General features: G+C 53.8%; 1 protein-coding gene across 3 annotated transcripts; it reads right to left on the bottom strand.

Moving 5' to 3' along the window:
* Nucleotides 1-3,402: 3,402 nt before the first annotated feature.
* On the bottom strand, nucleotides 3,403-11,419 carry TMEM125 (transmembrane protein 125). Of its 3 annotated transcripts, none has more exons than XM_040566122.1 (2): nucleotides 10,819-11,419; nucleotides 3,403-6,519 (listed from the first exon to the last, which is right to left on the bottom strand). In XM_040566122.1, exon 2 carries the CDS (start codon nucleotides 6,207-6,209, stop codon nucleotides 5,547-5,549), a length of 663 nt encoding a protein of 220 aa, XP_040422056.1. In that variant the 5' UTR covers nucleotides 6,210-6,519; nucleotides 10,819-11,419; the 3' UTR covers nucleotides 3,403-5,546. The 3 variants fall into 3 exon arrangements, with proteins under 3 accessions (XP_040422056.1, XP_040422058.1, XP_040422057.1); XM_040566124.1 differs by lacking the exon at nucleotides 10,819-11,419 and adding an exon at nucleotides 6,600-7,091; XM_040566123.1 differs by lacking the exon at nucleotides 10,819-11,419 and adding an exon at nucleotides 6,628-7,091.
* Between the last annotated feature and the right edge of the window lie 1,691 nt (nucleotides 11,420-13,110).

Raw genomic sequence — 13,110 nt, 5'->3', positions numbered from 1 at the left:
TGAAGCATCATTGTGTATTCAGTAAACCTTTACCAGCCCACAGGAGGAAGGTTTAGGGCTGTAACAGATGCTTAATTGTTAATTATCTGACTAAACTTGTTAATTGTCTGACTAAACTTGAGTAGTTTTAGCAATATCTTTTTATATTCCCTTTCACAGAACTCCATACCTGGTGCAGACATTGAGTCATTTCTCTGGGGCAACAGTTCAAACACTCACGTCTGTACCAGGTGTGATATGTGAGGGTTTCCTGACCTGTAAAATCTGCTGTGTTCTCAGTACAGTGCCCACGATCCCCCTGCACCTGCCCGCTTACTGCCTGCACTGCCCGCGGCCGCTTGCCTTGCAGCGCCAGCTGAAGAGCGCCGTACCAGCACGCATCCAGCTGCAAAACGTGTCCAGCCTTTTTATCAGCGGCCTCCTGGAGCCGTCTGTGTGAAACCATGCCAGGAGCTGGCCTATACATTTGGCTCAGATGCCGGAGTGTTTTGTCAGCCAGCTCACTGCTTACATTGCAAACACTTCCCGTGTTGGCCTGTGTGTGTGCCAGCACGGCTCCTGTCCCACTCGCGGAGCTCCGTGGGGCACACAGAGCTGGGATGCCGGCATGTCCCATGGAGTGGTGCTGCTGGGCCTGCCAGCAGCCACCTCTGCAGCCCCCCGTCCTCTGACATGACTTGTTGCTGTCAGGAAGCTGGGTCTGAGCCTCTCTGTGTGCTGGCATCACGTTCATTCCTCCCGCAGCCATGTGGTGCTCATGCCGATGCTGCCAGCAGCACGTGCGTTTGATCAGCTCACTGGGTGGTAAAACAGGGAAAGTGATGCTGAACAGCTAGGGAGAGCTGGAAGGATCCCGTGTCCTCACTGCGGATGGCAGGAGTGTCCTCTCCTCGTGCGGGAAGGCTGCTCTGTCAGCAGGGACCACTTCCAGCACCACGTGCGGCACCGGGGCCGGGTGCCCCAGGAACCAGCTCCGCAGCTGCCTGCCGGCCTGGGCAGTCCCCTCCTGCCCTCTGCCGCTCCCTCCAGCTGTATTAACGCCCAGATAGCGAGACACTAAGCAACCAGAGTCTTTGGTGTCTACAGGTTAAAGCATGAAAGTAATTAGGAAAAATGGGAGACAAAGCAAGGTCCCAGTTGCCAGGCGTATTCCCCCATCCCATGTAAGCTGCTTGTTAGGGCTCTGGCAGGCTGGCACTGGTGGGTGACAGGTGCCTTTCCAGGTGTCCTTGATCAAGCAACCACTGTAAAAAATCTCCCTCCGACCCCAGCAACCCCTCCTGGCGGCAGCAGGACCCCTGCTATCTCCCCGCTCTTCCTCCCTCGGGGCTGGATCCCCCCCTCTCCAGCAGGGCCGTGCGGTACTGTGAGGTCGAGGGGCTCGCTGCTCTGCCCACAAGGATGGAGCAGGAAAGCCAGGAACTGCAAGACCCTCACCAGGGACCCCGGCCCATGGTGCTCGGCCCCAGTGCAGACTCTGCCCGGGCTGGGACGCGGGTGCTGCCTCGGGTTTGCTCAGGTGTTGCTGTGCACTTTGTGCCCTGAGAGAAGAGATTCACAGCGTAACTTGTGTTCTTGTGCAAACAAACCTGTTACGTGATCTCGTACACACCGTCCTTGTGCGTCGGTGCAGGGTTCCTGCGTACGTTTCTCCAGAATTGTTTCCTGCTGTCTTCCTTCTCTATTTTCTCTCCTCCCTTTGCAGCAAGATGTGCTACAAAGGCACCTGGAAAGGCTGTGGTGCCAGGCAGGCACGTGCGCTGGGGCAAAATGGCCCCATCTCACGGGACTGATTGCATATCTCTAACCATGAATTATGCAAATGTTATAATTTTTGCATTCCTGTCATCTCTGTGATGAGATGACGCAGCCCAGTCCTTGCTGTCCCTAAAAGCTGGGGAACCTCCGCCCTGCTCTGAGGGTGCTTGGTCACAGGGAATGCCTTCCTCACAGCCCTGCCACGCTGCTGAGTCCCCTGTGCCCTCCAGACCTCCATTTTGTTGTAAACCATCTTCTCCTTTGGCACATATTAAGGTATTTATACAGCACAGTGTATACAGAAGCAGATAACACACATCAGAGAATGTAAAAAAAAGGGCACTACCAGATCAGGTGTCTGATGCAGGGTGGTAACTTAAAGCATCTTCCGGGGAGGGAAAGTCTTGTCTGAAACCACGAGGAGATGTAAAACCTGGTGGCTTGTTTTAGTGGTCCCTCAGTTTTCTCTCTTAAATGCCACAGCTCTGAACTGAACTCATCCTGCCTTTAGTTTTGCAGTCACTGCCTCGTGTTTCGCCTTCTGGGCTCACCTTAGGAGCCCTTTACTACCTCTGCCCCTCACTCCGAAGATACACTATATGCTGTGATTTGGGGAAATTCACAACATATTTCATGTAACATAGAAGAGGAAACTTAAATCTGAGGGCTGGGAAAATACATTTCATTTATCCTTAGGAGGCGATTTTCTGAGATTTTCAATATGCTTTTTACAATAAGAACTCGTGCCAGATGCAGTAGTTTACTTTTGGTCTCAGCGATGTCTTAAAGGAGATTAAACACACAACTGCTTGCTGTTTTTTTTTTTTTTTTTTTTTTTTTTTTTAATCTCAGGACTTCACTCTCATCCCTCAGTACTGAGTGGTTAGTTACTTGTCTACTTTGACCCTGCTCAGATGCCCACCTGTTTATTCTTTAACCGACCAGCGCGGATGCTTTCCCGTCATGTGGGGTGCCCAGCACCTCTCCACCACCCCCAGGCAGCTCCAGTGCCGGGGGCAGGCGCCTGGCAGCTCGCCTGTGCTGGGGAAAAATGCATGTGGCCTGCAGAGCTGGGGACACAAGAGGGTCAGAGCAGGAAAGGAGGAGCCTTCTCATACAGGGGTCATCCCTGGGAGCTGCCCAGAGGACAGAGGTTCAGGCTGGCGGATGTGAGCAGCAGCAGGTATGCAGCCAGACTGGTTCCTGGCTCCCCGGAGGCAGCAGCTGCCACCGCGAGGCTCGAGGCTGAGCCCCACCGCGGGGCAAAGCAGCTTCTCTGTAAACAACGCAGCCCGCACCGTCACGTTCAGGTGGCTCTGCCTGCTTCCGTGAGCTCCTGCCAGGGGCACGGCCGGGTCTTAGGCTCATGGAGCAGTGCTAAGATGGGACCTGTTGTGGCGAGGTCCTTGAGCAGAGGGAGATGTATGGGCATCGGGAAGTGGGAGTCACGTACCAGGAGATAAGTACAGGCATGTGGGGGAGTGTGTCAGCATTGCCCTGCTAGCTGATGAGCTGAAACCACAGCCGAAGGATGGACCCCAGGCTGTCGTGATTCCCGCCCCAAGCAGAGGTCAGATCTGCACAGCCCTGCAATCTCCTGCTCTGGAGAAGAGCCCACGGTGAAGCACCAGCCTTCGGCACAGCCAACTTCTGCAACACTTTATTATGTTTTTCCATGCACAACACAGGAAATGAGAAAGGAACAAAACAGTAATGCTGCTGCAGGAGGTGAGTCAGTGACAGGCTCCGTGCAGCCCGTCCATCTGGGCAGCCTGATACCCAAACCTCCCTCTGCACAGCCAGCCTGTTCTTATCTGTTTCTTCCTTGGGCTGGGCCGTGGTCCCCAGGCATCCTTTCCTGGCACAGTTCATGTGCATTGGGGCACATTTTGAAGGGGCTACGGAGGGAAGGATTCACATTGACAGGCGGGCAGCACAGAGCTGCGAGCTGGGCACAGACGTGCACCTTCACAGAAGTGCCCAGGTGTGCAAAACAGCTGGCACGCAGGTCCCTGCGACCTGTCCACGCGTGCAGGGCGGGGAAGCTGGGAGCAACTGTAAAAGCACTGCTGCAGGCAGAGCCGGTGCAGCTCGGTGTCACTGCACATGCAGCCGCACAGACGTGCACAGCAGCAGCTGCGGGAAGTGCAAAACTTCTGTCCAGCTGCGGCTGTCCCTCCATGCGTGCACACAGCCGTCCCTGCTGAACCTGGGGCTAAACAGCCCTGTGGGGAAGGACTGCTCTTTGCTACACAAATGCAGAACATTTAGCACAGAAGGACCTGAGCTTAGTAGCACAGTCTCAGTTCTTGGGCGCATAAGGGAAGTGATGCAGAGAGGGGAGAAAACATCAGTTTAATAAGACGTATGGATGATATGAAAATGGCAGAGAAAAAAATATAGAAGAAGCAGAGATCCAGAAAAGAAAAAAGACAATGTTCCCATACTTTGGGGAAAACAATCCCAGGCTTCAGGGGGAAGGAATGGAGTAAGGGCAGATGAAGACAGAAGTGCCCTCGTGTAATCTGAGTGCATCAGGGACGGTGTGGTCTGGAGCTGCACAGGGATGAAGTCCTCCTTGTCCAGCTATACCTGGTGGAGCTCACGGGTGCCGAACCTCCAACACTGCTTCCAGGTGTAATACGGGCAGTGATTCATGCTGTCACTAAGGGAACAAGCTGTCATCCTCTTCAAAATAAATTCACTACCAGACACCAAAAAGAAAAAGTTCGATCTTGTTCTATTACAGAGAGCCTAGTTCTCAGGGGGAACTTGGAAAATAAAGATCAAAAATAATGGCTAGGGCAGAGCAGCTCAGGTCAGGGGAGATGGGAGTAGACAGGAAAGTGGAGAGAAAAAGAGAGGGTTGCAGGGGAGCAGCTTGGCTAAGAAGTTTGGATGGAAAGGGCAGAAGCAGTGAAATGGTTCATGGGTCCATGGAAGAAATAAAAATGTTGACAGGTAGATTAGCCTCAATTCACAGGAAGAGTTTCTGAGGGTGAGCTGTTAGCCTGCCTCTAGGAAAGGCACCCCAGTGGTAGATACCTCACAGACAAAACCAGAAAAGCTCAGGGTAAGGCCCAGGTGGTAGTGGAGCAGCTGCCCTGCCGTGCACAAAACTGTGCACCCTGGAGGGGACTGGGTGAGCCGCAGCACTCAGGGTGTCTCTGCTGGGGTTGCTGAGGTCGGACACCTCTCGCCTCCCTGGCAGAGCAGCAGCTCTCTGTGCTGAGCAGCCCCAGACCTGAGATGGTGGGGCTGCAGCAAGGGAATAGTGGGAAAGAACTTGACACTGCAGAAACAAGTGGCATTTCAGGGGCTCTGGCACACAGACTCCCCCACAAATCCCCCCCACAAGAGCTCTCTCAGAGGCTGGGATTACACCACCAGCGGTCACAGCCTCTCCTGCCAGGAGCAGCATGGCCCAGGGAACAGCAGGAGGCACATCCTGGGGTCCCCCGAGGTGCGGGACAGGCTCACCTGGCTCTGTGACAGCGGGACGCAGCCGGCGGGGTGGGGAGCAGCTGTCACAGGCAGCTTTGCTGAGATAGAAAGCAGAACAGGCCAGCGCTGTGCTCATAAAGCTCCGGATCACAAAGCCTGTCCAGGCAACCCAAAGTCCCTGCCACGCTGTTAGCCCAGGTGCAGCAAATGCCGGTCATCTCTGAAGGAAATCCGAGGCACAAATCGCGCCCTTCCTTTGGGAAAGGCCAGCACAAGCCCTGAGAGGGGCCGTATCCAGCGAGCCTCACGCAGGAGTGTCCTGGAGCAGATGGAGTGGCTGCGGGTCAGATGAGGTTGGCCATGCTGGAGGTGGGAGGAAGGCGCCTGTTGGCAGCGAGGCGGCCGGAGATGGTGAAGACCCGGATCTCGCCCGTCTCCAGGCCCCGCGGGGCAGCCTGGCAGCAGGAGGTGCAGAGCAGGTAGAGCAGCAGGCAGAGGAGGATGACGCTGCCGGCGACCAGGAGGACAATCCCGCTGGTGAACATGCTGGCCAGCGGCCGCGCCGGGCTGAGCTGCATGGTGGTGGTGGAGAGGATGGTGAGCACCACCCCGCAGACCAGCAGCACCAGGGCGCTGAGCAGCAGCACCAGGCAGTCCGATAAGCCCCCGCTCTTCAGGAGCTCAATCTGATCCCGGCTGCGGATGCAGTTCATGTCCTGGATCGCGGAGCTCAGCAGCTGCTTCAGCAGCACGAGCAGGGCCAGGAGGCAGAGCGTGGTGCCCACCGCCAGCCGCCACTCCCCAGACCGGCTGCTGGTGCTGTACAGCAGGATGATGCCCCCGATCCCGCAGGCCAGGATCAACACCACAGCCACCCCGTAGCATAGGATGGACCTCTTGGGGTCCTGGAACCACCAGAGCTCCACGTGCTCCTCCAGGATGTTCCTCTGGATGTGGTCAGCATCCGCGGGCGTGCGGGGGGTGCTCAGCTCTGCCAGCTCCGGCATGGTGGGCGGCTGGGGGGGAGGGCACGGCAGAGGGGTTGCACAGAGGAACTAGACCCTCGCAGCAAAGAGGGGTGTCAAAGCAGCGGTGGTTGTGAAGGCAGTTACATTTCTCAAGCGCGGATGGCTCTGTCTCGTTCCTTGGAGCCTGGCGGAGCTCCCTTCTGTGGCAGTGCCACTTGCAGAGCTATGGTCCGTGTGCCGGGGCTGAGCCCACCCTCCAAGCAGGGTTGCAGGACATGCTGGAGCATCCCCACAGCAGCACAGTACGGGAACGTCCAGGGCTGTGTCCTTCCTTTCCTATGAGTTTCATCTGAAAGCGAAGAAGAGAAGATAGCGTTAAACAGAGATCCTGCTTCCCTGTTTCGAACAATCCCCTGCCAAACCCCAGACCTCGGTTGCTCGGGGCTGGCCTGCTGACCTTCTCCTGCTGTCCTCAGAAAAGCCCCACGCCTTGGGCCACACGCGTCCTCCCAGGAGACCTCCCCGTGCCGCAGGGGGACCTCAGCCTGCCCTGACCCAGCCAGTTCCCCTTGCAAAGCCCTTGCCCGAGAGAGTCTCCAGCTCCCCAACCCCGCGTGCCCCACTCAGAGGCAACTGGCACATCACTGCCCACGGGGCCCTGCCTGCAGCTGGTGCTGGCAGCGGGGCAGGACGGAGCAGAGGCCAGTCCCTCCGGGGATAAAGCCCCATTCACAGCTCTGGCTTCACATGCTCCCTCATCAGCATCAGCCTCTTGTCACCAACTGGCTCTGCTGCCCAGAGTGACAGCGGGAGGTGGGGGTCCGGGCTGGGGCTTAACCCTTCCAGTCCAGCTGCTGGAACAGGGCGAGCTGCCCTTGCTGCATGTCCTCAGCCCCATCCCTGCCTCTGCCCCACTGTCAGTCCCCCTCCCAAGTTTCCTGCAGAAACGTGATGGTTGTGTCTCAGCACTCGGATGGAAAGAGCAGAAGCAGCTGGGACTTGGCCCTGTGGTTTTCTCTCACCCAACCTCCAGGCCTGGTATGGGAGTGCTCTGGCTGCTCCCAAAGCACCGCTGACCCCTTCAGCTCAGCTGAAACCCAAAGAAAACACTGTCGGGTCACCTGGTGAAGCTCAGGTAGGGCTGAGCTCTTGAGACATGGGTCAGACCCTGAGCTGCCTCCCAGGCAGGATGGTGCACGCTTGGCCATCACAGACCCACATGCAGGAATTGCTCAGAGTCCCACAGGAGCCCAGGGCAGGGACAGAAACTGACGCAGATCCCTTGTGCCAGAGCTGTCACTGCTCCTGAGAGGGAGGACAGCCGCACTATACCTACCCTGCCTGCCTGCTCTCTCTCCAGGAGACCACCAGCCTAACGCGCTGCATTTGTCTTTGTGCTGCACTCAGCGCAGCACTGGGACTCTGGGCTCATTCCGGCCGGCCGTTGAACATTGGTGACCTCCATGCATGGCAGCCCTGCACGTAGCAGGGACCTTTTCTCCCCTAGACACCCTTCGCAGACCACATCCCCCCGTGCCCAGGCCTCATCTTGGCATCTTCAGCAGGCACAAGCCACCACGGGGTGGGGGAAGAGGGAGGACAATGGCGGGGGTGCCCGAACCAGTCACCGCCTGACGGCGTCAGGCCCGGCTCCTCCTGAGTCACCGTGGTGGCGCAGCGTGAGCTCAGCCTGGACGTGGCTCAGGGCTCGCTGCCAGCTGCCGCCACGTGTCCAGGAAGCCTCAGCCACTGCTGGTGTGCCCGCCCGAGACCTGCCATGCTACAGCAGCTGAGCACCGTGCTGCTCCCCTGCATTGCTGTTCAGTGGGGCCTGGGCTGGGATGCAGTGGGCCATGCTGCCAACACTCACCAGGAGGCCCGCTGGGGACTTGCGGCTCCTGGCTTTAGCCAGGACAATCAGAAAACATCAGTCGGAGGGGGAAAAAAAGCAGCGTTTGAGCATGCTGATCTGTGCCCGCTGGGACCATTTGATTCTGCACAAGACAGCAAAGATACCTCAAGCTGGTAGCATGGCCGCGTGTGCCTGGGGCACAGGTCCCCGAGCAGGTGAGGGTTTCATGGGGAGCTTTGAAAGCAGAGGGGCGAGAAGACACCAGGCCTGTCAGCACTTCCCCAGCCTAGGCAAACAGTTCAGCTTGCCCTGTGTAAGCACGACTTCCTCCTGCCTTTCCTTCTCCAAGCACGGAGGTGCCTTATCTCATCCTTACCAGAGAATGCGTGAGTTTAGTAGATAGCAGGTTGGTAGATAAGATCAAGATTTTGGACTAAAGAAATGTAAAGCTTGAAGAAGTGCAAAGGCTGTGGCCTTCTGCTGCCTGACTGAAGCTGTGCACACAATCAAGCTGAGTCAAACAGTAAGCAAAAGCAACACAGCAGCAGAAACCACGAGGAGGGAAAACACCACCAAAAACCAAGCTACAGAACTGCACTCTTATGCTGCTTTCTAAACTTTAGCTGTTTTATTTGCTCAGAATACGGTCAGGGAGCAAGATAAAACTGTTAGAGCACCTGGCTGCAGAACAAAATACGGTATGTATTTTCTAGTTTTATGTTAACCTATATTAAAAGAATGATTTGGAGAAGTAAGGACTTCCACTGAAGCATGCCTCTGTGTTTCCTTGCATCTGACTGAAAATGTTCAGGGAATACATTCTTTTACTCCATGAGCATCCACTCTTGTTTGGGCTTCTCTAAACTGCAAGGGTTTGTATCCCTGGCGTAATTATTTTTACACATAGAATCACAGAATAATTTAGGTGGGATGGGACCTTGTGAACTCATCTGGTCCAAACACCTGCTTAAAGCAGACTTAACTTCAAAATCAGACTAGGTGGCTCCAGATCTGGGGCAGGGATGAAACTAGATCTCACATCAACTTTGCGGATGGGTTTCTTTGTGTGGAAGTGAAAAAGGAGAAGAGCAGCCCAACCACACACTGCTTTCTGACTGAAGGTCACATTTCACAAAAAAAAAATGACAGGCTGTCTCATTCCCCACTGCTGTCTGGCAGGTGGACAAAGAACAGGAAAGCACCGGGAACTCAGGAAAAAACAAAATGTTAGAAAATGTGAGTCTTTCCTTTTTTTTTTTTCCTGCTCTGGCAATGTTTAACTGGGAAATGAGAGTTGTCACCAACAGGTTTCTGACCACTTCTGGCTGCAGGCGTGAGAGACACACGCCTGCCAACCACCAGGAAACAGTATGAGCATTTATTTATTTACTTACAGACTTCTTATGTCTGATTGATATCTGACAGATGGATCATAGACTATCTTAATTGACACGTTCATTTCAGAGTCACATACAGGTCAGCTGTTGAAATATTCCTGACTTTCCTCCTCTCCCTGAACCCAGGGTACCACGTGAGACATTGCTTACCCACAGCATTCAGGAGGGGAAGCCTGGAGGTGGGACAGGCTCCTGCAGCACCCCCAGCTTTTGGAAGGGTTTGATGCAGCTACGTGGACAATGCCAGCCCCATGGAGACTGGGGAGTCTGGCAAGTTTCGCTATAAAACAAACAACAATATATAAAACGTTTTGCATCAGCAGTCTAGATGCCAACAGCGCCTCACAATCTGAAACAGATACAAGCCATCTCCTTCCTCTGTTTCTCCAGTCCATCACAATTTATTTTCTTTTTGGCCAGTCCAGCCATAACCCATTTGGGATGTACTCGTCACCGCTCTGTGCCTCATGTTACCCCTCATCAAGCCCTACAGAAACCTACAGTCCAGAACAGGCATACACATTTTCCATCCTTTCAAACAATTTTCCAGTTCCCTGTAGGCTTAAAGATAATGAAGCTTGTGTATGTTGCTTTATGCTGGAGTTACTGTTGATATACCAAGCAGAAGCTCTGAATGCCACAGTGCTCTGAGCCCATCTGTGCCGCCAGGATCAGGGACACCGCTGCCCTGGGACATCTCCTCCCTGAGAATTTAGGGGAGGGGATAGAGGAACACATGAGGAATGGGAGTACTGAGGCTTTTATGTGGCACCTCTCTGTCTTTCCCAAAATCCTGGCAAGAGATCTGCACTCTTTTGGCTGCTACAGCAGGCACCAATTCCCACTGCTTCTCCTTTCTGGGGCTGCTAAAGCCCCAGGCTAACAGCTATGTCTCGGAGAGCCCACCCTCTCTCCCCAGCAGCGAGCATCCCTCCCTCCAGACACCATTTGGAGGCCCAGGCTGGTGGAGGACCAACCCTTCCTCCTATCGGGTCAAGGGGCTCTGGGCACACGAGTGGTGGAGAGCTGGTTGTAGCAGGGTCAGCAGGCAGCTGCTTTTTACAGAAATCTCGATAGCTTTGGCATGCTCTGTGACACAGATTCGTGCCTCCCCTCCTCCCTGTGTGTGCAGCAGGCTTCCCGAGCCCACAGGGCCTGTCCTGAGGCACCCCTGCCAAGGGCGGGCTGCGGGTCCTAGAGACCAAGAGGCTCCTGTGCCTTACGTGCCAAGGGGAAGGGCGATGGTGAGAAGCGGTGAAGTGGAGGCAGAAGGCAGGATCTCCTACGAAGCACCTGTGGAGCAGCCCACGGACCTGCCAGCAGCTACTGGGGGAGTAGGGCCCTTCCCACACACACAGGTCCGGAGCAGGGCCCTTCCCAGGAAGCCAGGCTCACTCACCTGCAGCTGACACCTTGCCCACTCCGCTCCTTGCTCCCGGCTGTTTTTTCCAGGCTTTTCATCCACTGGATCAAGCTAAGAAGGGACCTCGCGGGGAAAAAATCCCTTCCCTTCCTCCGGCACCTGCCTGCCAAGAAACAGGTGCTCCTGCCGGCTCTCCTTCCTGGTCCGGCGCGGGCAGCACCAGCGACAGGCTGCGAGCCCTCGCGGGGCAGGTGCATTCCCCAGCAGGGTGGCGGCTGAGCAAACCTGCTGCTGGCCTTGGCCAGGCTCCAGAGTCACGCAGGCACTACCTCGCCCTCCCTCCCGCCCCGATCCCGGCGGGCAGCTCATTTCCTCCCGGCTGCTGCGAGCAAAGGGGGACCAGGGCTAGGGAGAGGCTGCAGGTGAGGGAAGTCTGCAGCCAAGTTGGCAGCGCCAGGGAAGATTTATTAAGCGAGTATTTGCTGTTGCGTGGTGTTAAATAAAGTAGCTCCTGCCGTCGTGTATAGGCTAAGGCTGTCTGATCGCGTTGGGAACGGATATTTGTACAGCGTTAGTCGAGGCTGGTGGTTGAACCAGGCAAGATGTCACAGTGCTTTTCCAGAATGCCGTGCCACCTCCTGTCACCAGGCAGCCATAGAACACCCTCCCTGGGAGACAGCAGCACCAGAGCCCGCCACGCTGCAGATCTGACTTCCAAGCAATCCAGGGGGAAGAAAAGGGCAAGGAATTTGAGAGGGATCAGGGAAGCAGAAAAGGACTCACTTGAGAAAGGAAGGGGGGAAAAGGGAGTAGCAGGAGTCTCGGAGCCAGCAGGGGAATCAGGCTCCTGGATGGAGCACATGCCCCCTCCCTTGTGGCTGGGCTTAACAATAACAGAAGGCTATAGAGGGATCACTGACATGGGTCTGAGCGGCCAGAAAATTTCCTGTGAGATGCAGAAAGAAGCAAGGAGGGCTGAACAACAGCTCTTAGCTGAACAATGGAAAGAGACTCAGTTATTAAGATACATGTTAGGATTTTTAGCAGGCTATAAGATGAGAAGCTTAGGACATGCTAATACATAGACACCAATTAGTACGACAGCTGTGACAGGATCTTTTGAACCTTGTGAAATATAATTTCTCCAGTGGTTGGTGAAAACTTAAAACAACCAATGGGATGTGGTGGACATCCCTATAGAAATGCTCTTGAATAACAAGCTTACCTACCCAGAAAAAATTGTCCTATTTGTGGGCCAGTTAACAAACACATCATCCAAGAGGAAGCCTTGTTCAGCTCTAAAGATGGCCATCTACTCACTTTAAAAAGTGGCCTGTAACTTTATAAAAGCATGAGATGCTCATCAGACAACACAGACCAAGAGAGGACGAAAGCAGAAAGCACCTTTGCACCCTGAGAAATTCAGAAGACCATCAGAATACAAAACCATAATTGAGTTAAAACTTAATTCTGAAAGCATTTCTACAACATGTGTAGGAGATTGATCCTGGCCTTGTTTTCCCAGTACAGAAGGAAAATATTTTTTTTCCCAGTGAGTCTCTGATAAACCCTAGCTGTACCATTTTGCTGTGCCTGACTTTTAATGTTCTCCTTTGCGAACAATATTTTAGTCACCTCCTACCCACCATGATCAAGTTCAAAATCCTCTTGAACCTAGTTTGCCAGCTGTCTATGTAGGCTTCATCCATCAGGCTTTGTATCATCTTTAAAATGACATCTTTTTAATGAGGGTGACACATGGGCATACTTTTAAGCATATTAATCACCACTTAGAAATCATTCTTCACCTGCATATGCTTCTTCCTCTTATTAGGACAAGGTTCTTTTTCTTCAGAAAGATTGATTCAATTTCTCTAAACCACATCTATTAAAGTAGTGGCTGCTACCACTCAATTTATTCTGCAAAGTGAGGTGAAAATTATACCACATGGGAGTCTAGCAAATTATATGGGTGTGTTCTGAAAATTTAAGAGGGAACTAGTTTCTAAAATATTTGCTAATTACATTAATTACATCCTCTTTCTGTACAGGAAGTATCAAGATGATTATATTGGGGGGAGGGAGGAAGAAAGGGTGTTAAGCTAGCACGTTAAAAGACCAATTCCATCATAACTTCTTCCTTTTGTTCCTGCAAAACTTACACTTCACACAGGTTAGAGCTGCAAAATGAAAGAAGTAAGACTAAGGAAGCTTTATTCCGCATTCAAGGACAAGGCACTCAGCTGAAGTCTCCTAGGTCATAGGCGCTCATGGAACCATCTGTTTTACCATGGAGTTAGCTTGGAAGAGTCTAGCATCCCAAATATT

This window comes from Cygnus olor, chromosome 8 (assembly GCF_009769625.2).
Source record: "Cygnus olor isolate bCygOlo1 chromosome 8, bCygOlo1.pri.v2, whole genome shotgun sequence".
In the NCBI taxonomy this organism is placed as follows: domain Eukaryota; kingdom Metazoa; phylum Chordata; class Aves; order Anseriformes; family Anatidae; genus Cygnus; species Cygnus olor.
The sequence above is the reverse complement of the archived record's forward strand: the minus strand, read 5'-3'. Positions and strand labels throughout refer to the sequence as shown.

Bases quoted from the DNA above. Each gene is read 5' to 3' on its own strand.
- TMEM125 (XM_040566122.1), bottom strand. From the start codon at position 6,209: ATGCCGGAGCTGGCAGAGCTGAGCACCCCCCGCACGCCCGCGGATGCT.